At 68.4% G+C, this 21140-nt stretch overlaps 1 protein-coding gene across 2 annotated transcripts in view; it reads left to right on the top strand.

Moving 5' to 3' along the window:
• CAD (carbamoyl-phosphate synthetase 2, aspartate transcarbamylase, and dihydroorotase) overlaps nucleotides 1–21140 on the top strand; it is a 30963-nt gene that overhangs the window by 1118 nt on the left and 8705 nt on the right. For both annotated transcript variants that reach the window (XM_037893623.1, XM_043541948.1), the window contains exons 2-29: nucleotides 200–339; nucleotides 1219–1348; nucleotides 1791–1933; nucleotides 3559–3700; nucleotides 3985–4156; nucleotides 4720–4905; nucleotides 5151–5263; nucleotides 5866–6008; nucleotides 8079–8210; nucleotides 8419–8652; nucleotides 9163–9384; nucleotides 9711–9899; nucleotides 10305–10429; nucleotides 10955–11088; nucleotides 11300–11412; nucleotides 11608–11858; nucleotides 12581–12827; nucleotides 12924–13022; nucleotides 13448–13672; nucleotides 13948–14130; nucleotides 14959–15177; nucleotides 15745–15912; nucleotides 15995–16177; nucleotides 17401–17505; nucleotides 18096–18344; nucleotides 18790–18871; nucleotides 19578–19744; nucleotides 20171–20335. In XM_037893623.1, coding sequence (XP_037749551.1) covers nucleotides 200–339; nucleotides 1219–1348; nucleotides 1791–1933; nucleotides 3559–3700; nucleotides 3985–4156; nucleotides 4720–4905; nucleotides 5151–5263; nucleotides 5866–6008; nucleotides 8079–8210; nucleotides 8419–8652; nucleotides 9163–9384; nucleotides 9711–9899; nucleotides 10305–10429; nucleotides 10955–11088; nucleotides 11300–11412; nucleotides 11608–11858; nucleotides 12581–12827; nucleotides 12924–13022; nucleotides 13448–13672; nucleotides 13948–14130; nucleotides 14959–15177; nucleotides 15745–15912; nucleotides 15995–16177; nucleotides 17401–17505; nucleotides 18096–18344; nucleotides 18790–18871; nucleotides 19578–19744; nucleotides 20171–20335 — 4661 coding nt within the window. The remainder of the gene's footprint in view (nucleotides 1–199; nucleotides 340–1218; nucleotides 1349–1790; nucleotides 1934–3558; nucleotides 3701–3984; nucleotides 4157–4719; nucleotides 4906–5150; nucleotides 5264–5865; nucleotides 6009–8078; nucleotides 8211–8418; nucleotides 8653–9162; nucleotides 9385–9710; nucleotides 9900–10304; nucleotides 10430–10954; nucleotides 11089–11299; nucleotides 11413–11607; nucleotides 11859–12580; nucleotides 12828–12923; nucleotides 13023–13447; nucleotides 13673–13947; nucleotides 14131–14958; nucleotides 15178–15744; nucleotides 15913–15994; nucleotides 16178–17400; nucleotides 17506–18095; nucleotides 18345–18789; nucleotides 18872–19577; nucleotides 19745–20170; nucleotides 20336–21140) is intronic.

Below are 21140 nucleotides of genomic sequence, written 5' to 3'. Positions count from 1 at the left end.
CCGGCCCCCCTGGCAGAGCCGTGCTGTGCCAATAGGGCCGGGGGGGTGCGGTGCCAGGCTCCGGGGCCCGGCCCCCCTGGCAGAGCCGTGCTGTGCCAATAGGGCCGGGGGGGGTGCGGTGCCGTGCTCCGGGGCCCTGCCCCCCTGGCAGAGCCGTGCTGTGCTGAGTGCAGTTTCTCCTTCCTCCCCTGGGCTGCAGTCTTCCAGACCGGCATGGTGGGTTACCTCGAGGCCTTGACAGACCCCTCCTACAAATCCCAGATCCTGGTGCTGACCTACCCTCTGATTGGGAACTACGGCGTCCCGCAGGATGAGCCCGACCAGTGCGGCCTCAGCCGGGTGAGCGCCGGGCCAGGGGTGGGGCCCGGGGACGGTTGCGGGGCGGTTGGCACCTGGGGGCTGCTGCAGGTGCCCGGATGAAGCTGCGGGCGGGTGGAAGCTGCTGAGGGCCGGGCAGCGGGAGGCAGCCATGCCCACAGCCATGGGGCAGAGCAGTCCTGATTCCCACGGGGCCCCGTGGCGGCCAGCACAGCCGACTTCCCCTGCGCTGAGTGGTGGGGCTGGGGGCTGGCGAGGCCCCGGACTCTCCCGGGACAGGCGGGTGGCTAGCGTCTTGCTGGGGGGGGGGAGCAGTGCTGTGGCAACTGAGCCCGGTGGGTGGGGCTCGTGGGTGCCCTGTGCCCGTGCTGTGCCGGGGCCCAGAGCAGCCTGGGGCCCCGGGGGAAGGCCCTGCCGCATCCTGTGAGGTGCCTGCCTGGAATGGGCTGCCCCAGGCAGCCCAAGTCCCCGCCCATGGCTGTCTGCCTTGCAGCTCTGCGGCAGCAGGGCCCTGCCCGTCTCCCATGGGGCCAGCAAGACAGAACACAGGCCTGGGGCAGCCCCGCATCCAGAGCGCCCTCTGGCAGGGGGCTAGGGCCAGCCTGCATCTCTGTCGTGTGCCAGGCATGGGGAGGGGTTCCCTGAGGCTGCCGTGGCCAGCGTGCAGGGGCAGGTGGGTGGGAGCCCCCCCCGTGACACGGTGTTCTCCCTCCCCGGGGCGCTCACTCCAGCTGGCGGCCCCCTGTGAGGTGGGAGTGGGGCCTGTGGGTGACAGGGAGTGCTCGGTCACGGCGGCCCTTGCCTGGGGTGGGGGCAGCCCCCTGCATGCTTGGGCATTTGCTGGGGTCCCGCAGAGCTCACCCTGGCACCCACCTAGCTCAGCCCTCTCTGCGCCCGCAGTGGTTCGAGTCCAGCAAGATCCACGTGTCGGCGCTGATCGTGGGCGAGTGCTCGCAGATCCCCAGCCACTGGAGCGCCGCGTGCTCGCTGGACCGGTGGCTGAAGGAGCAGAACATTCCCGGGCTGGAAGGTGGGGAGCAGGAGGGGGCGAGGGCTGGGGCTGAGCTGGGGGGGAGGCTGGGAAGGGGGTGAGATGGGAGCTTTGGGGTGGATGGTGAGGGGGCAGGGGCTCTAGGTTGGAGGAGGAGGGGGGCTGGGGACAGGACGCAGGGGCTCCTGGCTGGAGGAGGGGCCAGGCTGTGGGAGGGGGTGGTGGGAGGAGGGGCTCCCGGCTGGGGAGCGGGGGCAGGGGCTGGGAGGAGGGGCTCCCGGCTGGGGAGCAGGGGCAGGGGCTGGGAGGAGGGGCTCCCGGCTGGGGAGCAGGGGCAGGGGCTGGGAGGAGGGGCTCCCGGCTGGGGAGCGGGGGCAGGGGCTGGGAGGAGGGGCTCCCGGCTGGGGAGCGGGGGCAGGGGCTGGGAGGAGGGGCTCCCGGCTGGGGAGGGCTCTGGCGCTCACGCTGGGATCCCTGCCAGGGGTGGACACCAGGGCTCTGACGAAGAGGATCCGGGAGAAGGGGACGCTGCTGGGCAGGCTGGTGCTGGATGGGGGCCAAGAGAGGAGCCTGCCCTTCGAGGACCCCAACAAGCGGCACCTGGTGCGGGAGGTGTCATTGAAGGTACATCTGGGCCCGCCCCGTCTCCCCTGCCTGCATGGGGCTGGGTCTTGGGGCACTGGGCTGGCCGGGGGAAGGCGATGGATGGGGCAGGGCTGAGCCTAGCCTGGGGGCACTTCCTGGGGGGCGTGGGGTGTCCAGTGTAGGAGCCAAGGACTTCCCCCCGCCGGGGGTGACGAAGTGGCAGTTTTCTGTAGCGTTTGCCGGCCTTGCCCAGGGCTGGCCTGCGCTGGGAGCGGCCGTGGGCCGAGGTATGGCGCTTGTTGTGGGGGGGAGGGTGTTACCGGGTGTTGGACGAAGCCCCCCACCCCTCGGTGGCTGTGCTGGTACAGACGTGCCCTCCGTTCCCCTGCGGGGTGCGTCATGTGGGCTCCTGGGGCTACGCAGGACGCGAGGGGGGCGTCGCCTGGCTGGCCGGGCCGTGGTGAATGGGGTCCGCTGGCACGTGCTGCAAGTGACCCCGTGGCTGCGGGGAACCCGCCGTAGGAGACGCTGGAAAGCCCCGGTGACCTGGACACGCATGGCCCTGGAGGAAGGTGTCGTCCCCCCCCCCCCCAGCGGGCGCCTGAGTAAAGGCCCCCCGGGAGAGAAGGAAGGGCCGAGGGAGTGTCTGTGCTCCACACGGGGTGGTGCTTTCCCCTCGGTCTGGCCAAGCCACTGCCCGACAGGCAGGAGCAGGGCTGGATTGACCTCATGTGGGTCTCGGTCCCCTCCCTCTGCCCCGCCGTGCTGCGCCTCGAGGCCCTGCCTGCTGCTTGTGGGGGTGGGGGGTTGGTGGTGGAGAGCAGTGGGGTGGGCGGGGCCACGGAAGGGGCTGAGCGGGGGCGGGGTTTCAGTGTGGGCCAGGGCCCCGGTCTGGGGGCCAGGGCCCTTCTGAGTCTGGCCCGGGCACCACGGTGCCATGGGCACCATTGCAAACCCAGTGCTGGCTGGCAGGGAGGGAGGCCGACAGGAGAAGCCTTTCGCTGTCTGCGCGGGCGGCTGGGTCGGCAGAGCTGCGTCTCTGGGTTTTCCACGCCCCGAGAGACGCCGCTCCGCCCAGGGACGTTCCTAGTGCAGGCCAGGCCAGGCAGGGACTGAAGAGGGGGATGCCGGAGGAAGCGGGCACTGAAGCAGGTGTCCGAGGGAGAGACGGAGCCCCAGGCGGAGTCACTCCCGTTTGGCTGGCGGGTGGCTCTGGCTGGACCAGAATGGACCAGTTCTAACCTTGGTTTCTCCAGGCTAAGCTGAGACCTGCCGATGCTGCTTCCGGGTGGCGAATAAACCCTGCTTGGTCGCTGCAAGTCCTGGCTGGGTGTCCCTGAGGAGTGGGCAGGTCTCTCCCAGGCGTCTGGGCACGCAGGCTCAGCTCCTGCCAAGCCAGGGGCTGGAGCCAGTGAGGCCCATGGCCCACCCTCAGGAAGAGTGGGATCCTGGGGGCTCTGGCCCATTGAGGGGGTCCCATAAGAGACTGTTCCCAAGCTGGGGCGTAGTATCTGTCCCGTGGATCTGTGACACTGGGCTCCTCCCCTCACCCCATCCCCTTCTCCCCTCAGCTCCGGGGTGGGGCAGGGAGCTGCGCGGGCAGTGGTTGCTGTGGGGCTCTTGGCTGGCCTGCCACTGGCCTCCTTTGTCCCATCTCCCCGCAGGAGCCCAGAGTGTTCAACCCTGGCGGCTCGGTCAGGATCACAGCTGTGGATTGTGGCCTGAAGTACAACCAGATCCGGTGCCTGTGCCAGCGAGGGGCGGCCGTGACCGTGGTGCCCTGGGACCACCCCCTGGACAGCGCAGGTGAGGGGCTCTGGTGGGGGGCACCAGTGGGAGCAGCTGAGGGTGTCGTGCCCAGTGCGGGGTACCAGGGCAGCGTGCCCGGCATGCGTGGGGTGCTGGGGATGGCTGGGGGGGGGCCCCTGGTGCTGAAGGGGCAGGGAGCTGCTCAGGCAGGGGCTGGGGTGCCGCGGGGGAAGGTGGGGGCGGGGGCTGCGGTGCCGCGGGGGAAGACGGGAGCTGGGATATCGGGGAGGCTGCGGGGGCCATGGGTGCTGCCCTGCTGCTGACCCGTCCTGTCCCTGCAGAGTTTGACGGGCTGTTCATCAGCAATGGGCCCGGGGACCCACTCTCGTGCCAGAAGACCATCGCCAGCCTGCGCCGGCTGCTGGGCGAGCCCCAGCCCAAGCCCGTCTTCGGGATCTGCCTGGGGCACCAGCTGCTCGCGCTGGCCATCGGCGCCAAGACCTACAAGATGAAGTGAGTGTGTGGGGGTTGGGCCCCGCAGGCAGCCCTGCCCGCGCCCCACAGCGCGCCCGGCGTGGAGCTCCCCTGCTCGTGCCAGCTGGGGCTGCTGGAGCAACGTGGGCTCGGCGGAGCTGCCGTACATGGAGGCAGAGCTGGGCCAAGGCCCGCACAGCGGGTCCCTGTGAAGGGAAGGGTGTCGGATGGCAGGGGGGGGGGGGGGTCTCCCGTGGGCTTCCGCAGGGGTCTGTTGTGGGGCCGGTTTTGTGTAACAGCTCTGTCTGTGCCCCGGATGTTGGAATAGGGCATCCCGGGGGAGAGCTGGCCCAGCACCAGACTCTGGCATGGAGCGCCGTCTCCGGTCTGCCCCGGGCACTGTACCCAGCCCGTGGGGTCACTCGGCGGGGGGAGGCTCCATCGCGCCCCTTGCTCCCTGGGCAGAGCCTCGGGCGAGCTGCCCATTCCTGAGGGCAGGGGACTGTCGCCAGCTAGTCGTGAGCTCCCTAGGGCAGGGGCCGCGTCTCCGCAGCTCCTGGTGGGGCCAGGGCCCTCGCTGACCCCTCCCCTCCCGCCCCCAGGTACGGGAACCGAGGCCACAACCAGCCCTGCATCCACGAGGACTCCCGGCGCTGCTTCATCACCTCACAGAACCACGGCTTCGCGGTGGAGCCGGGCAGCCTGCCCCCGGGCTGGGCCGCACTCTTCACCAACGCCAACGACCACTCCAACGAGGGCCTGGTGCATGACACCCAGCCCTTCTTCAGGTGGGAGTGCTGGGGGGGACCCTGGGTGCCCCAGGGGAAGGTGTCAGGCCCAGCTGTGCCTGGGGGCCCCCCCAGCGATGTCAGAGAACAGAGGGGGCTGGTTGTGGCATGGCTTGGGGTGCCCTGGGTCTGGTGCCGCGTGGCAGGGTTTTAGCAAGGGCGGGGCGGTGCGTGTCTGGCCCAGGGGGGCGGGGGGATGGGGCGGTGCATGTCTGACCCGGGCTGGTACTCTTACTCCCTTGCAGCGTTCAGTTTCACCCAGAGCACCGGGCTGGCCCCACAGACCTCGTGGGCCTCTTTGATGTCTTCCTGGAGACTGTGCGGGACCTGAGCACGGGCAGCCAGAACTCCAGAACAGGTGGGAGCTTGGCCTGGCTCTGGGGGGCGGCTGTGGCTGGTCAGTGCCCTCGGCGCTCTGAGCTGGGTGCTGGCCCACGGGCTGTGCCCTGGGAGGAGACTCCCCCTGGCTTTGCGGCCCAGCCGGTCTCGGGTGGTTCCTGTTGGAGCAGTGCGGGGAGGGTGCTGCCCCCATGGGTGTTGCTATGCCATGCCACCCTCTGAGGCAAGGGCAGGCTCCAGATGAGGGGCCTCTGGAAGTGACTGGAGCCACGTGGGCACCTCTAGGGAATGTCTTTCTGAGCCCCTCGTGATGCCATGGGCAAAGGCACCAGATGCCCCCCTGGGCTGCTGCCCCGGGGAGCCAGACCCAGCTCCATGGAGGTTCCTGGCCTCTCCGCCTCATCAGAAGCACTAGTCTCAGGCTGAGGCGTGTCTGCCCCCTCTTCCCCGCTGGGTGGCACCATCGGGGGTGTGGTGATCTAGCAGGGGGGAGAGCCCAGTGCGAGGGGCCTTGAGGGAGGCTGGGTGCTGCCCAAGCGTGGCCCGAGCCTTGGCCATGCTGAGGATGCGCCCGATCCACTGGCCAGGCTAACGGCAGCCGGGCCTGGCTTTTCTCCCCAGTGCGTGAGAGACTGCGGGAGTGGCTGGCCTACAAGGAGCCCCCGGCGGACAGGGACACAGCCCGGCCCCGCAAGGTGCTTATCCTGGGCTCGGGGGGCCTCTCCATTGGGCAGGCCGGGGAGTTCGACTACTCGGGCTCGCAGGTGAGTCCCCTGGCTGCTCCCAGCCCCTGGGTCACGGCCTTGCTTGGGCCCCAGGCACGGAGAGCTGGTGCAGGGACACAGTGGGGCTGCAGAGTGAGAGGGTGGCAGAGGGATATGAGAGCAGAGGGGTTAGTGCAAAGGTGGTAGGGGTGGGGGGGCTGTGACACCCCCCAGAGTACAAGCTAGATTGGAACTGCTGTGTCCCCTTAACCCTCTAGCCCAGGCCGGTTCTAGCACTGCTCTGCTAGTGACCAGCAGCCCGTCCAGGCTTTGCTCTCGAGCCATCTGCATGGAGAGCTCCCCGTGAAGTGCCACTCATGACCAGTATACGGGGAGACACCCATAAACCCCTCCAGCCTTGCACCCCAGAAATGTGCATCTCCACTGCTCAGTGCGGGCGCACAAATTAGTCCGTCACAGAGCAATGGCTATTCCCCTGCTCACCCTGTTTTTGATCAAACGTTGAACCAGGTGTATTAACTGGGGCCCGATAGCGGGGAAGCGATTATGAGCAGTATGGGCCTAGAAGGTCGGAAGTGGTTACAACAGGAATAAAAGCCAGAGCTGCGATCTAGTTCTCAGGCTTTGCCAAGGCGAGTCATTGGATGAGCAGAACAAACAAGCTGCTTCACCATACGCTGCGATGTCTCCTTTCGGCCCGGGACCCTCCCCCCAGTTCAGCATTAGCTCTTTGCCTTTCCGGGGTCACGTGGCCTGGGCAGAGATTCCCTCCGTTTCTACTCTGACCCTTTGTCCTGGAAAAGTCTCTGCTGGGTCATAGGGCCAGGCAGTGCCGTGAGCTGCCAAGTGTCCTTCAGGGGAATAGCCAATTTCTTGTTTACAGATCCCCTGCTGGTGGCTCTCTGGTTAAGCAAAAAGAACAGGAGGACTCGTGGCACCTTAGAGACTAACAGATTGGAGCATGAGCTTTCGTGAGCTACAGCTCACTTCATCGGATGCATCTAATGCTCATGCTCAAATAACTGTGTTAGTCTCTAAGGTGCCACAAGTCCTCCTGTTCTTTTTGCGGATACAGACTAACACGGCTGCTACTCTGAAACCTGATTAAGCAGTTCAGTTTCTCAACACCTGCGTTCAGTCCCTGTGTTTGTCAGGGGCTAGTCAGCGTCCCTTCCCCAGACTCACAACACGGGTCAGTAACTGAGCGGATTTCACAACTTCATAGATGATGCTGATACCCACGTATTAGCAGGACAGTGACGCTTAAAAGATCAGGTCTTCTCAAATGATACCTCACGAGGCATGATTTGTGCAACACACACAATCGTATACAAGTGGTGACCATGGGGGTTGGAGGGGGTACAGTGTGTCACGGGGTTAGTGCAAAGGGGGGAGAGGGGATAGGTGCGAAGGGGCAGAAGGTGGCGGAAGGATATTGGGACAGAAGGATTGGAGTGAAGGGGCAGAGGGTGGCGGAGGGATATGGGTTGTGGGGAAGGGGCAGAGGGTGGTGGAGGGATACTAGGGCAGTAGGGTTGGGGGAAGGGGCAGAGGGATATGGGCGGAGGGTTGGGGCTGGTGGCGGAGAGATACGGGGCGGAGGGTTGGGGGGAAGGGGCAGAGGGATACAGGGCGGAAAGTTGGTGGAAGGGGCAGAGAGTGATGGAGGGATATGGGGAGGAGGGATACGGGGCAGAAAGTTGGGGGAAGGGGCAGAGGGTGGTGGAGGGATGTGGGTTGGGGCTGGAGGGCAGAGAGACATGGTGTTGGGGCAGAGGGTGGCGGAGCGATATGGGGCGGGAGGGTTGGGGCAGAGGGTGGCGGAGGGTTATGGGACAGGAAGGGTGGTGCCAAGGGGCAGAGGGTGGCGGACGGATATGGGGCAGAAGGTTGGGCGAAGAGGCAGAGGGTGGCAGAGGGATGTGGCGGCAGGAGCGTTGGTGTGAAGGGGCACAGGGTGGCGGAGGGATATGGGGGCAGGAGGGTTGGCGTGATGGGCAAGAGGATGGCAGAGGGATAAGGGGGCAGGAGGGTTGGCGTGAAGGGGCGGAGGGATACGGGGGGAGGGATACTATGGGCTGTCACGGTGCTCTCCTCTCCTCTGGCCAGGCCATCAAAGCGCTGAAGGAGGAGAACATCCAGACGGTGCTGATCAACCCCAACATCGCCACGGTGCAGACCTCCAAGGGGCTGGCCGACAAGGTGTACTTCCTGCCCATCACGCCGGAGTACGTCACGCAGGTGAGCCCCAGCCTCGTGGGGAGACTTGTGCGCTAGCCTGGGGCTGATGGGAGCCGCCCTGTGGGGCGCAGGGTGTGGCCAGGAGTCCATGGCTCCCCGAAAACCATTTGGCACACCGCCCATGAGGAGCTGCCCCTGAGGTCAGGGGGCTGGGAGGGATGCTGGCTCTGGGCCGGGCCCCCAGTCACAGTCCGTCCCTTGCACCCAGGTGATAAAGAACGAGCGGCCGGACGGCATCCTACTGACCTTCGGGGGCCAGACAGCGTTGAACTGTGGGGTGGCACTGACCCAGGGCGGGGTACTGGCCCGGTACCGGGTGCAGGTGCTGGGCACGCCCATGGCCTCCATCGAGATGACGGAGGATCGCAAGGTCTTTGTGGAGAAGATGGAGGAGATCAATGAGCACGTGGCACCCAGTGAGGCAGCCTCCTCCCTGGAGCAGGTACGGGGGGTCCCTCCCTGGAGGGGCGGTTGCGGGGGATCCCCAGGATCCCTGCTGTGCTCCAGCTTTCAGACAGTCCCTCGGAGGAACCCTCCAGTGAGCCAGCCCCCAGGGGGTCCCCCTGTCCCTTCGGGGCCAGCTCCCCAATGTCTCCCAGCCCCTGGGCTCCTGCCTCACCCTGTGAGCTCTGCCTAGCGAGTCCAGCTGAGCAGACTCACGGCCCCCCCGCCCCCCCCGCCATTGGCTCCCCCATCCCCCCCACCGTCCCAAGACCCCCCACTGCCACTGGCTTCTCTGTCCCCCCCGCATAGCACAACCCCGACACCCTCTGCTCCCCCATCCTCCCAGAGCACCTCTCCCCCCCTGCAGCACAGCCCCCACCCTCACTGTTCCCCCACCCCCAGTGCCCCTTGCTCCCCCACAGTGCAGCCCTCGCCCTGCTGCTGCCCTGTGTGGCCCGGCCCCGAGCCCTAGTCGGCCCCCCTGACTCCTTGGTTCTGGTCCTGGCAGGCTCAGGCTGCGGCCTCGAGGCTGGGCTACCCGGTGCTGGTGCGCTCGGCCTACGCCCTCGGGGGCCTGGGCTCCGGCTTCGCCAACAGCAAGGAGGAGCTGACGGCGCTGGTGAGCCAGGCCTTCGCGCACACCTCCCAGGTGCTGGTGGACAAGTCCCTGAAGGGCTGGAAGGAGATCGAGTACGAGGTGGTGCGCGACGCCTACAACAACTGCATCACCGTAAGGAGGGGGGCGCTGCGGTGGGGAGGGAGTTGGCGCGTCCCTAATGCGCCCAGCGGGGAGCTCAGGGTTACAGACGCCCCTGGGCTGGGGAGCCGCCCTGCCCCTTGCAGCGCCCCCCATGCCCAGCGTGCTGGGGCTGTGGGCGTCAGAGGAAGGCAAAGGTCCCAGAGTGCACTGGGCTGCTCGCGCCCTGCGGCCAGCGGCCCTTGGAGACCAGCCTGGGGCTGGGGCCCCGCGTCTCTGGCCCAGTCTACGCCAGGCGGGGGCGGGCGGGCAGCCTCCCCGCAGCAAGGGGCAGTGGGGTGAAACGCTCCCTCCGGCAGGTCTGTAACATGGAGAACCTGGACCCGCTGGGCATTCACACGGGCGAGTCCATCGTGGTGGCTCCCAGCCAGACGCTGAACGACCGAGAGTACAATATGCTGCGCCACACGGCCATCAAGGTGGTCCAGCACCTGGGCATCGTGGGCGAGTGCAACATCCAGTACGCCCTGAACCCCGAGTCGGAGCAGGTGAGAGCTGGCCAGCGGGCCCCGGCATGCATCGCCGGGGGCACGGCATTCTGGGACAGCCCCACCTTCCCTGCCCCAGCCGGCTGCCCGTGCGCCGCCCCGCTCTGGCAGAGCGCCCCAGCATCCTTGGCCCGGCTCTGTGCCAGGAGCAGCCGAAACTTCCTAAAAGTGGGGGCCATTGGTGCCTGAACTGAGGCCCTGCCCCTGGGCCACCCCTTCCCCTGAGGCCCTCCCCCATCACTGCTCCTTGCCGGTAAAAAGTGGGAGGGCATAGCCCCCTGACCCTCCCCCCATTCCAGTGCCCCTGCTCTGGGCCCCTGCCCGGCACTGTAGATGGAGGGCAGCGGGAGGAGCCGGGGTCTGGCCAGCTGTAGCAGCATCTCATGCCCTTCTCTTCGCCCGCAGTATTACATCATCGAGGTAAACGCCCGGCTCTCGCGGAGCTCCGCCTTGGCCAGCAAGGCGACCGGCTACCCACTGGCCTATGTGGCAGCCAAACTGGCTCTGGGCATCCCCCTGCCCGTCCTCAGGTAATGGCTTTGGGGTGGGGCCTGTGGGCCAGCTGCTGAGCGTGACGTCCCCTGGCAGGGCATGGTGCAGACTCCCGAAGGCTCCCGGCCTGCGGGCTGGGCGCTGCTCACCTGGCCTGCGAGCAGGGCAGCAGTCGGGCCGTGAGCCACTGTAGCCAGGCCATGGGTCCAGGCCTACTCAGGGGGTGCTGGGAGGGTCAACCAGGCAGCGGGGGATACGCCTCAGGCAGTCACTGCCCCTTCCAGACCGTGTCCCCCCCCTAAAGCCCCGGGCTTGGTAAGTTCCCTCTCCTGGGGCTTTGACCAGTCCAGCTTCAGATGGTACCAGCCGTTGGGCTACCCCTGCTGGACCCGTCTCCCGGAGAGTCATCCGGGGTCCCCGGGCTCAGTTGCCCTGCCCCTCCCCCAGTGAGGCCTCCATCTCCCTTTTCCCCCCGGGGGTTTGCCCCATCCTGGGTGTCTGGCCCCTGGGGTGCCCGCTGGTGGGGGCTGGCTGCTGAACCTGCTCTGTCCCCAACCCCACAGGAACTCTGTCACCAACTCCACCACGGCCAACTTTGAGCCCAGCCTGGATTACTGCGTGGTGAAGATCCCGCGCTGGGACCTCAGCAAGTTCCTGCGCGTCAGCACCAAGATCGGCAGCTCCATGAAGAGCGTGGGTGCGTGGCACAGCAGGCCCCGTGGACCCAGAGACGCCAGGGCCTCCTGGGACCCCACCCCCTGACCCAGGGCGCCTTCCCCGCGGCCTTTCCGGCTTGGGCGGTGCCTTGGGGGCTTCCCTCCCTTCCTGCCGGGGGGCAGCTTGCTGAGGACTGCCCCCTTGCAGAGGTCGGGCCCTGGCCGCTCACTCTGTCCCCTCTCTTCCCGCAGGGGAGGTCATGGCCATCGGGCGGAACTTCGAGGAGGCCTTCCAGAAGGCGCTGCGCATGGTGGATGAGAACTGCGTAGGCTTTGACCACACCGTGAAGCCAGCCTCCGACGTGGTGAGTGGGGGCACTGGGGGGGCTCTCTGGGGTGCGGGGCGCTCCCATGAGCTCTGGGGGCAGGAGGCATGTCTCCAGCTGATGCTGCCTGAGCGGCTCCCCGTGCTGTCCCGAGTGCCCTGGGGTCCCAGGCTGGGCCCCCCGTCAGGGCTGGGGTCTCTCCCGGATCCTGACGGAGCTGCTCCCTCCCGGCAGGAGCTGGAGACACCCACTGACAAACGGATCTTCGTGCTGGCGGCCGCCCTGCGAGCCGGCTACCCCATTGAGCGGCTCTACGAGCTGACCAAGATCGACCGCTGGTTCCTGCACAAGATGAAGAACATCACGGACCACGCGGTGCGGCTGGAGTCGTACCGCGAGGGGCAGAGCCCCATGCCCCCCGACGTGCTCAAGAAAGCCAAGCAGCTGGGCTTCTCCGACAAGCAGGTGGCCTTGGCCGTGCTCAGGTAATGCCCGGGGCAGGGCAGCGGGAGTCAGCCTGGCACTGAGGGAGGGGGCAGGGCATGGTGGCGACCTCCAGCAGCTGCTTCTCTGAGTGGGCGCAAGCTGATGGGAGCCGACAGCTCCCAGGCTGCGCTGCGGCCTGCTTGGCAGGATCCGCTGGGTGCCGGGTGTCCGGTCGAAAGGGGACCTGTCCGGTATCTGCTCCAGAGTACTGACCGGACACCAAACCGCCTAGTGGGGGCGGTGGTGCTGGGTCATCAACCAGCGCCAGCCCCTGCTCGGCCAGGGCTGCCTCCGACCCACATCTTGTGGTTAGGCACCAGGCTCTGCCTCAGGCTGCAGCCCCTGTCCCAGGCCAGCAGCAGAGGGAGCCCACTGGGGGGGGGCAGGGGATGGAGGTGGAGAGGATGGAGAGTGGAAGGGGGGAAGGGAGAGAGCGGTGGGGGGGGCCTGGAGGAGCATGGGCGTGGAGGGCCCTAGAGTGGAGTGAGTGGGGGGGCGAGGGCTGGAGGGGCGTGGGTGGGGGGGCCCTGGGGGGGCATAGGGGGTGGGCTGGGGCTCCCGCTGCAACGTCTGGTGTTCAGAAATGAGAGAGCTGCTGCCCCGGACGTGCTGGCGAGGCGCGGGCGGTCGTGCCGGGCTCCGTCGTCTCTCTGGGCTGCCCTGTGCGGTGGGGGCTGTGGGGGGCTGTCTCTGCCTGCTCTCAGCCCTGCCCTGCCTGCAGCACGGAGCTGGCCGTGAGGAAGATGCGGCACGACCTGAAGATCCTGCCCGTGGTGAAGCAGATCGACACGGTGGCGGCAGAGTGGCCGGCGCAGACCAACTACCTGTACCTGACGTACAACGGGACGGAGCACGACCTGGCCTTCCGCGAGCCCCACGTCATGGTGATCGGCTCCGGCGTCTACCGCATCGGCAGCAGCGTGGAGTTCGACTGGTGCGCCGTGGGCTGCATCCAGGAGCTGCGCAAGGTCAGGGGGCAGGGCGGGCTGGCCCTGGGCTCCTCGCACCCTGGCTCCCCTGCCTCCACGCTGGCCTCACCGGCTCAGGGCTCCCCTCTCTTACAGATGGGCTTCAAGACCATCATGGTGAATTACAACCCGGAGACGGTGAGCACCGACTACGACATGTGCGACCGCCTCTACTTCGACGAGATCTCCTTCGAGGTGAGCCGCGCCGGGGGTGGGCACAGCCGGGGCCAGGCCGAGTGCGTGCCGGGGTCCTCGGGCCTGGGCCGAGGCTGGGGGCCTGGGTCAGAGGGGCCTGTGTGGCCAGGGAGGCGGGGGGCCCAGGTGGCTGGGGGGAGCGCCCCATGAAGCCCTGATGCCTTTGCTGGCCGGACTGCCATGGATTGGGGGGCCCCGTGCTGCTGGGGGAAGGGGGAGCTGTGCAGCTGGAAGGGGCCTGTCTGGCCGGGTGCCTGTGCCATCTGGGGCTGGTGCCTTTGGGGGCAGGGGGCAGCCGGGAGGGGCCTATGCCGTTGGTGGGCCCGTGCAGCCGGGGGGGTTGGCGAGCCGGGAGGGGGCCGTGCAGCCAGGAAGCCTGCCCCGGCTCCCCGCCCGCTGGCTGCACGGCCCCCTGGCCCCGGCAGGTGGTGATGGATATCTACGAGCTGGAGAGCCCCGAGGGCGTGATCCTGTCCATGGGGGGGCAGCTGCCCAACAACATTGCCATGGCCCTGCACCGGCAGCAGTGCCGTATCCTGGGGACCTCCCCCGAGGCCATCGACTCGGCCGAGAACCGGTTCAAGTTCTCCCGCCTGCTGGACACCATCGGCATCAGCCAGCCCCTCTGGAAGGAGCTCTCCGACATGGAGGTGAGTGGGGCCGTTACCCCCCGGGGTGTGTGGTGGGAGAGGCTGCAGGGCCTCCTCCCCGTGTGTGCTGTGGGGCAGGGCGGGGGCTGTGTGTGTGTTGAGGGGCGAACGGGGAAGGGGCTGCCCAGTGCCCCCTGCACGTGCCATGGGGCAGGGTGGGGTTACTTGCCCCAAGCATGCCGTGGGGCGGCGGAGGGGTTGCCCGGCCCGGGCCCCGGCCCCGCGCGCGCCGTGGGGCGGCGGAGGGGTTGCCCAGCCTGTCTCTCTGCCCGCAGTCGGCCCAGCAGTTCTGCTGCAAGGTGGGCTACCCGTGTGTGGTGCGCCCCTCCTACGTGCTGAGCGGGGCCGCCATGAACGTGGCCTACTCCGACGGCGACCTGGAGAAGTTCCTGTGCAGCGCTGTGGCCGTGTCCAAGGAGCAGCCCGTCGTCATTTCCAAGTTCATCCAGGAGGCCAAGGTCGGTGTGGGCCCCGGCTCCGTGGGGGGATCGGCCGCAAGGGGCCGCCTCCTGGGCAGCCGCTGGCAGAGCTTCGCCCTGGGGTGTGGGGCCGGCACACCCCCCTCGGCTCCCCCGGGGCCCGGTCCCAGGTCACGCTGAGGGGGACGCCCGACTGTCCCCTCCGGAGCTGCTGGGCTCTGGCTCCAGCCCGGGCAGGGTGCCTGTCTGGCTCTTCGTGCTGCGGGGACTGGGTAGAGCCTGGAGGGGTGGGGGTCAGGCGCTGCCTGGCAGGTGGGGATCACTCAGGTTTGCAGTGGGGCTGGGTGGGTGAGGTGGCGCTGGGGTGTGGGGGTGGCACCGGCAGGGAGGGGCGCTGGGGTGTGGGGGTGGCACCGGCAGGGAGGGGCGCTGGGGTGTGGGGGTGGCACCGGCAGGGAGGGGCGCTGGGGGGCACTGGGGTGTGGGGGTGGCACCGGCAGGGAGGGGCGCTGGGGGGGGCACTCGGTGTGGTCCGTGCAGTGGGGGGTACTGGGGGGCAGGGATGGTAATGGTACGGAGGGCAGGGCTGGGCTGGGTGTGTGTGGGGAGTGGTACCGGCAGGGAGGGGGCTGGGGAAGGCAGGCAGGGGCTGGATTGGGGCACACTCTGGTGTGGCCTGTGCAGTAGGGGGTGGTGGGGGTGGTACTGGCTGGGGGGCGCACGCTGGTGCGGTCTGTGCACGGGGGGGTTGGAGTGAGGAGGGCAGTACCGGCAGGGAGAGCAGGCTGGGGCGGGTGCACTCTGGTGCAGTGGGGGCTGGGGGCACTCAGGGGTCCGGTCACCCCCCCCCCCCCCCCCCCCCCCCAGGAGATCGACGTGGACGCCGTGGCCTGCGATGGCACGGTGGTGGCCATCGCCATCTCGGAGCATGTGGAGAACGCGGGCGTGCACTCGGGGGACGCCACGCTGGTCACGCCGCCCCAGGACATCACGCCCAAGACCCTGGAGCGGATCCAGGCCATTGTGCACGCCATCGGGCAGGAGCTGCAGGTCACCGGGCCCTTCAACCTGCAGCTCATCGCCAAGGTACTGCCGGGGGGTGGGGGCAAGCCGGCAGGCAGCAGGGACCTGGGGAGCAGTCAGCCTCAATGCCCTGGGTCATGGGGTCATTGTGGGGGGCCGCACCCCTTCCCCGGCTGATAGCGTTGGGCTCTGCAGCGTCTCCTGCAGCCAGGCCCGCGTCACATCCAGGCCAGAGTTGCCTGGGGCAGGCCCGTGGGGGCTGGGCCCTGGATGCGGTGGGAGAGCGGGAGCAGCGTGCTGCGGTCTATGGGGGCCTGGCCCTGCCCTGCCTCTCTGGGTGCTCAGTGCCCTGGGAAGGGTGAAGCGAGCCAGGGGCAGAGCCCTGGTGCTCCATATATCTCGCTTGCTGATTCCCTGCTCGGTTCGTTCCCTTTGGGGTATCTGCACTGGCCACTGGGAAGACAGGGGAGTGGGCTAGAGGGACCTTTGCTCTGACCCGCCTGGCCGTTCTGATCCTGGAGGATAGGTCCGGCAGGGACTGTTAGCCAGGATGGGCAGGGCTGGTTTGGTTCACCAGGCATTGGGAATGGGCTCCGGGATGGGTCACCCCACACTCCTGTCTTTCTGCAGGACGACCAGCTGAAGGTGATCGAGTGCAACGTGCGCGTCTCCCGCTCCTTCCCCTTTGTCTCCAAGACGCTGGGGGTGGACATGGTGGCCCTGGCCACCCAGGTGATCATGGGCGAGGAGGTGGAGTCGGTGGGGCTGATGACAGGCACTGGGGTCGTCGGTGTCAAGGTGAGTGGGTGGGGAGCGGTGGATGGGGTGGCCTTGGCTGTCTGGCTTGCTGAGCCTCACCCTGCCCCCTCTGCACCCCCAGGTTCCCCAGTTCTCCTTCTCGCGGCTGGCGGGGGCAGACGTGGTGCTGGGCGTGGAGATGACCAGCACGGGCGAGGTGGCCTGCTTTGGGGAGAACCGCTGCGAGGCCTACCTGAAAGCCATGCTGAGCACCGGCTTCAAGATCCCCAAGAAGAACATTCTGCTGACCATCGGCAGCTACAAGGTGAGGTCGGGGCAGGGCTGCGGCACGTGCTCGGAGACACTGGATGCGAAGGTTAAATCCTCTCGCTGCATGGCTGCAACGCAGCGTGACTTGCTCTGAGAATCCAGAACACTAACATGCAGCAGCCAAAAGCAGCGGGAGACGAAGCAGGCTGCTCCTGGGCAGGGAGGCCCAAACCCTGCACCTTGCTCTAGGCTGGTTTCTCACAGACTGACTTGGTCCAGGTCCCTTGTCACACTGGTGACAGGAAGGCACCTCTATCATGGACCCTCGGGGCTGGGTTATGCCCCAGCCTGGGAATAGTCTCCGGGAGGAGCCCTTCAGTGACCCAGACCCCCCGGGGTCTCACTCTTCCCCCAGGGTGAGCCACGCGGCCTCGCCGCCTCCTGAGACTGGGCCCCTGGGGCTGCAGACCCCTGCCACACCCTGGGAGCTCCGGGCAGCGAGTCTGGGACAGACCCTGGGGTAGACGTGTCCCATCTGGGGGAGCAGCACCCCCCCCCCCCCCGCCAGCGTCTGCAGGGACAGCCAGCCAGCGCGGGCAGACAGGCGGGTGTGTCCGTGGCCTGGCACACGGCACAGGCAGCCCTGGGGTCGCCCAGAGAAGTGAAGGTTCCAGCAGAGTCCGTTCTGGGCAGCCGGCGCCCAGCCCAGCTGCAGTGACCCCCGGGGTTCAAGCTCTGTCCCTGCGTCTGTTCGATCTCCTTTGTCAGACTCTGCGGTGCCCCTGAGTGCTCCCCACAGCCCATACTTCGCGCCCCCCCCCCCCCCCCCGGGCCTTTGTTCCCAAGCTGGGGGGTGCGGCTCAGCCCCCTGCGGAGGGGTGGGACCATCCATGGTGGTTGGTCGCCAGGTGTCCACATCCCGGCCATGGATCTGCCCTTCTCTTCTCAAGAGCTGCATGGAGATGGGACCTAAGGGGCCAGGCTGCCAGGCGCCATCCACACCTGTGTCTTCGCCTGCCCCCAGAGCCCCCCAGACCTTCTCACCTGTTGGGAAACAGTGCCGCACACAGGGGAAACTGAGGCACGCACTGGACCCCAAAAAGCTTTAATAACAATTCCCACTGTGTCCCAGCCCTCTAGGCTGCGAGCAGGCCCAGGAATCCCCACTCTGAGTGGCAGCTCAGTACGGCAGGGTCCTGCGGATGGAGGGGTCCTGGGGAAGGGGGTGCTGGGCTGCCCAGGCCTGGCCTGTTCTGACCCCCCTTGTGGCTGTTGCAGAACAAGAGCGAGCTGCTGCCCACGGTGCGGACGCTGGAGAGCCTGGGCTACAACCTGTACGCCAGCCTGGGCACCGCCGACTTCTACACCGAGCACGGCATCAAGGTAGCGGTCCGGGGCAGTCTGTGCCGCCGTGCCCGGCACAGGGCGGGTGGGGGATCTGCAGTGAGGGGGCCCCAGCCACTCCTGAAGCCGCGCGGCTGGGGGGCAGGTTTCAGGTTGGGGTGAGGCTCCCTGGCCTGTGTCCCAGGCTGCTGGACCTGCACCAGAGGCGTGGGCTAGTGGGGCCAGTGCCCAGGCTGCTGGCATGGGGTGACATCCCTTCCGTGCTGGGTCCTGGGAGCAGGGCCACCATTCCCTTCCCCCCGGTTCGTCCCCAGGTTCCTGGAGCTAGGAAACCCCCCGCCCCGCTCCCAGTCTGGGCTGGACCCCGGGAGCAGGGCCACCCCTCCTCTGCCCCCCCACATCCATCCCCGGGTCCCTGGAGTGAGGAACCGCTTTCCCTGCCCCCAGTCTGGGCTGGACCCCGGGAGCAGGGCCACCCCTCCTCTGCCCCCCCACATCCATCCCCGGGTCCCTGGAGTGAGGAACCGCTTTCCCCGCCCCCAGTCTGGGCTGGACCCCGGGAGCAGGGCCACCCCTGCCCCGGTTCATGCCCAGGTCACAGGAGTGGGGCTCTTGTGCGCTCCGGGCAGGTGATGGCCGTGGACTGGCACTTCGAGGAGGCGGACAGCAGCGAGGTCGGGGCCAAGGAGACACAGCGCAGTATCATGGACTACTTGGCCGAGAACCACTTTGAGCTGGTCATTAACCTCTCCATGCGCAACGCCGGGGGGCGCCGGCTCTCGTCCTTCGTCACCAAGGGCTACCGCACCCGGCGCCTGGCCGTCGACTACTCCGTGCCCCTCATCATCGACATCAAGTGCACCAAGCTCTTCGTGGAGGTGGCGTGGGGGCTGGCCAGCTGGGGAGGGTGTGTGGTGGAGGGGATTGGCTGGTGGGGGGGCTGCCTGGCTGTTTGGGGGCAGGAACTGGCCAGGAGGGGGCTGCCTTGCCGCTGGTGTGGGGGCTGCCTGGCTGTTTGGGGGCAGGGACTGGCTAGGAGGGGGCTGCCTGGCTGCTGGTGAGGAGTGGCCTGGCCGTGTGCGGGCACGACACTGGTGGGGGGAGGCTGCCTGGCCTGGGGGCTCCTGGAGAGGCACCGATTGCCCAGGGGAGCGTGTCCTGGCTCCAGGGAGCTGTGGGGCTCTGGGCCCTGGGGAAAGGGCAGCACGGGCGCCTGGGTGCTGCTCCAGGGAAGCCCAGCCCCAGAGCTAGCTGTCCTGTCCCAGCGCCCCGCCCCGCTTGGCTGGGTCTCCGCTCTCCCCAGCTGAGCTGCCTCCCCCGCAGGCCCTGGGCCAGATCGGGACGGCCCCCCCGCTGAAGATGCACGTGGACTGCATGACCTCCCAGAAGCTCATCCGCCTGCCAGGTACCGGGGCTCCCAGCAAGAGGAGGGGGGGCTGGGGGCTCTGCCCCTGGCAGGGAAGCAGTGGGGAGGGGCAGGACCTTCTAGCAGGGAGATATGGTGGCTCTGGGCAGGGCCCTTCAGATCCTGGGTAAATCCAGGTAGGGTGGGGAGGTGTCTGCACCCCCCCGTCAGTGAGGGTCCCTGGCCTGAAGCATCTGCGCAGCCAGGGCCCTGTGGGCCGGGGACTGGGCCCCACCTGTCGGCTCCGGCAGATTCAGGCCCGTCCTGCCCTGGGGCGCTGCTGGCTGGTGTTGCCACAGAGCCCTGTGCACTCGGTCGCCGGGCTGCTTGGCCCCCTGGGATCCCCACCGCGTCCCTGCGCCATGGAGTGGGGGGTCAAAGCCCGCCTGGCCGGGCTCGGGCTCCCGCAGGCACAGTTACCTAGGGTGGTACTAACGGTCCCCGGGGTACCGGGCATTCTGGTGCTTGCAGGGTGGCGTGAAACATGCCGCCCCCCCCCCCCCCCCCGAGGTAAGCCCCCCCCCCACCGGCGTGACCTCCCGCGTACGGTGTGTGCGAGGGGGCGACCATGCAGCCAGCGGACAAAGCCGAGAGAAGCAGGACTGTCTGGCTTCACGCTGCCCTTGGCCTGCCCCCGTTGACTCCTGAGGCCGGCGGCCCTGGCCGGGGGCTCTGCGGCCCCTGCTCTGATCCCTCTCCCCCTCAGGGCTGATCGACGTGCACGTACACCTGCGGGAGCCGGGCGGCACCCACAAGGAGGACTTCGCCTCGGGCACAGCGGCCGCCCTGGCGGGGGGCGTCACCATGGTGTGCGCCATGCCCAACACCCGCCCTGCCGTTGTTGATGCCAGCTCCTTTGCCCTGGTGCAGAAGGTGAATGCCCCCGCCCCCCCCAAACTGCTGTGCAGAGCCCCCCCCCCCCCCCGGCAGCCCCCTCATACTCCCCAGGGCTGCCATGAAGAGACCCCCGGCTCCCCCAAAAGCTGCCACGCAGAGGCCCCTCCCTCCGCCGCGCCGAGTCCCCCCTGCTGCCCCAGCCCACACGCCCTCCCCGCCCTGGCCGGCTCCACTCGGAGACGCTCCCGGGCACGGAGCTGGCAGCACCCGCTTTGCGCCAGGCCAGCCTCAGCCCCTTGGGGACTGCATAGGCAGCACGGGCCCTGCGGCTGCTGGAGGACCTGGGGGTGGCGCCTGAGCTGGGGCTGCAGGCCTGGCGGGGGGCGTGGGGGGGGATCCACGTGCTGGCCCGGGCCCGGCTTGGCACCCGTCGCGGGCCTGTCTGAGCCTGTCTCCCTGCAGCTGGCGGAGGGGCGCGCGCGCTGTGACTTCGCCCTGTACCTGGGGGCCGCGTCGGACAACGCCGGCTCCCTGGGCCCCGTGGCTGGCGCAGCCGCTGGGCTGAAGATGTACCTGAACGACACCTTCTCCGAGCTCAAGATGGACAATGTCTCGCTGTGGATGGAGGTGGGTCCTGCGGGACGGGCTGGGGAAGGGCTGCCCCCCTCCCCGCCCCCCCCCAGTGTCGCTGTCTGTCCGGCCACGTTCCTGGCGCCAGCCTGGGCAGGGTGCACAGCGCCCACCGGGGGCTGAGGGCCCAGCCTGCCCTCTGCATCTGCAGTGGGGACGCCCTCCTCCCCCAGCCTGCATTGCAGCCCGTCTGTCCTGCCCCCCTTCCCATGTGCTGTGCTCTGCCCCCCAACCCTCCCCTGGCACCGCTGTCCGTCTGTCCTGTCCCCTCCCCGCCCCCGACGTGCTGTGCTCTGCCCCCCGACCCTCCCCTGGCACCGCTGTCCGTCTGTCCTGTCCCCTCCCCGCCCCCGACGTGCTGTGCTCTGCCCCCCGACCCTCCCCTGGCACCGCTGTCCGTCCGTCCTGTCCCCTCCCCGCCCCCGACGTGCTGTGCTCTGCCCCCCGACCCTCCCCTGGCACTGCTGTCCGTCTGTCCTGTCCCCTCCCCGCCCCCGACGTGCTGTGCTCTGCCCCCCGACCCTCCCCTGGCACTGCTGTCCGTCTGTCCTGTCCCCTCCCTGCCCCCGACGTGCTGTGCTCTGCCCCCCGACCCTCCCCGGGCACTGCTGTCCGTCTGTCCTGTCCCCTCCCCGCCCCCGACGTGCTGTGCTCTGCCCCCCGACCCTCCCCTGGCACTGCTGTCCGTCTGTCCTGTCCCCTCCCTGCCCCCGACGTGCTGTGCTCTGCCCCCCGACCCTCCCACGGCACCATTGTCCGTCTGTCCTGTCCCCTCCCCGCCCCCGACGTGCTGTGCTCTGCC

The sequence above is a fragment of the Chelonia mydas genome, chromosome 3, assembly GCF_015237465.2.
Source record: "Chelonia mydas isolate rCheMyd1 chromosome 3, rCheMyd1.pri.v2, whole genome shotgun sequence".
Taxonomy (NCBI): Eukaryota; Metazoa; Chordata; order Testudines; family Cheloniidae; genus Chelonia; species Chelonia mydas.
This window is presented reverse-complemented; position numbering and strand designations above follow the sequence as displayed.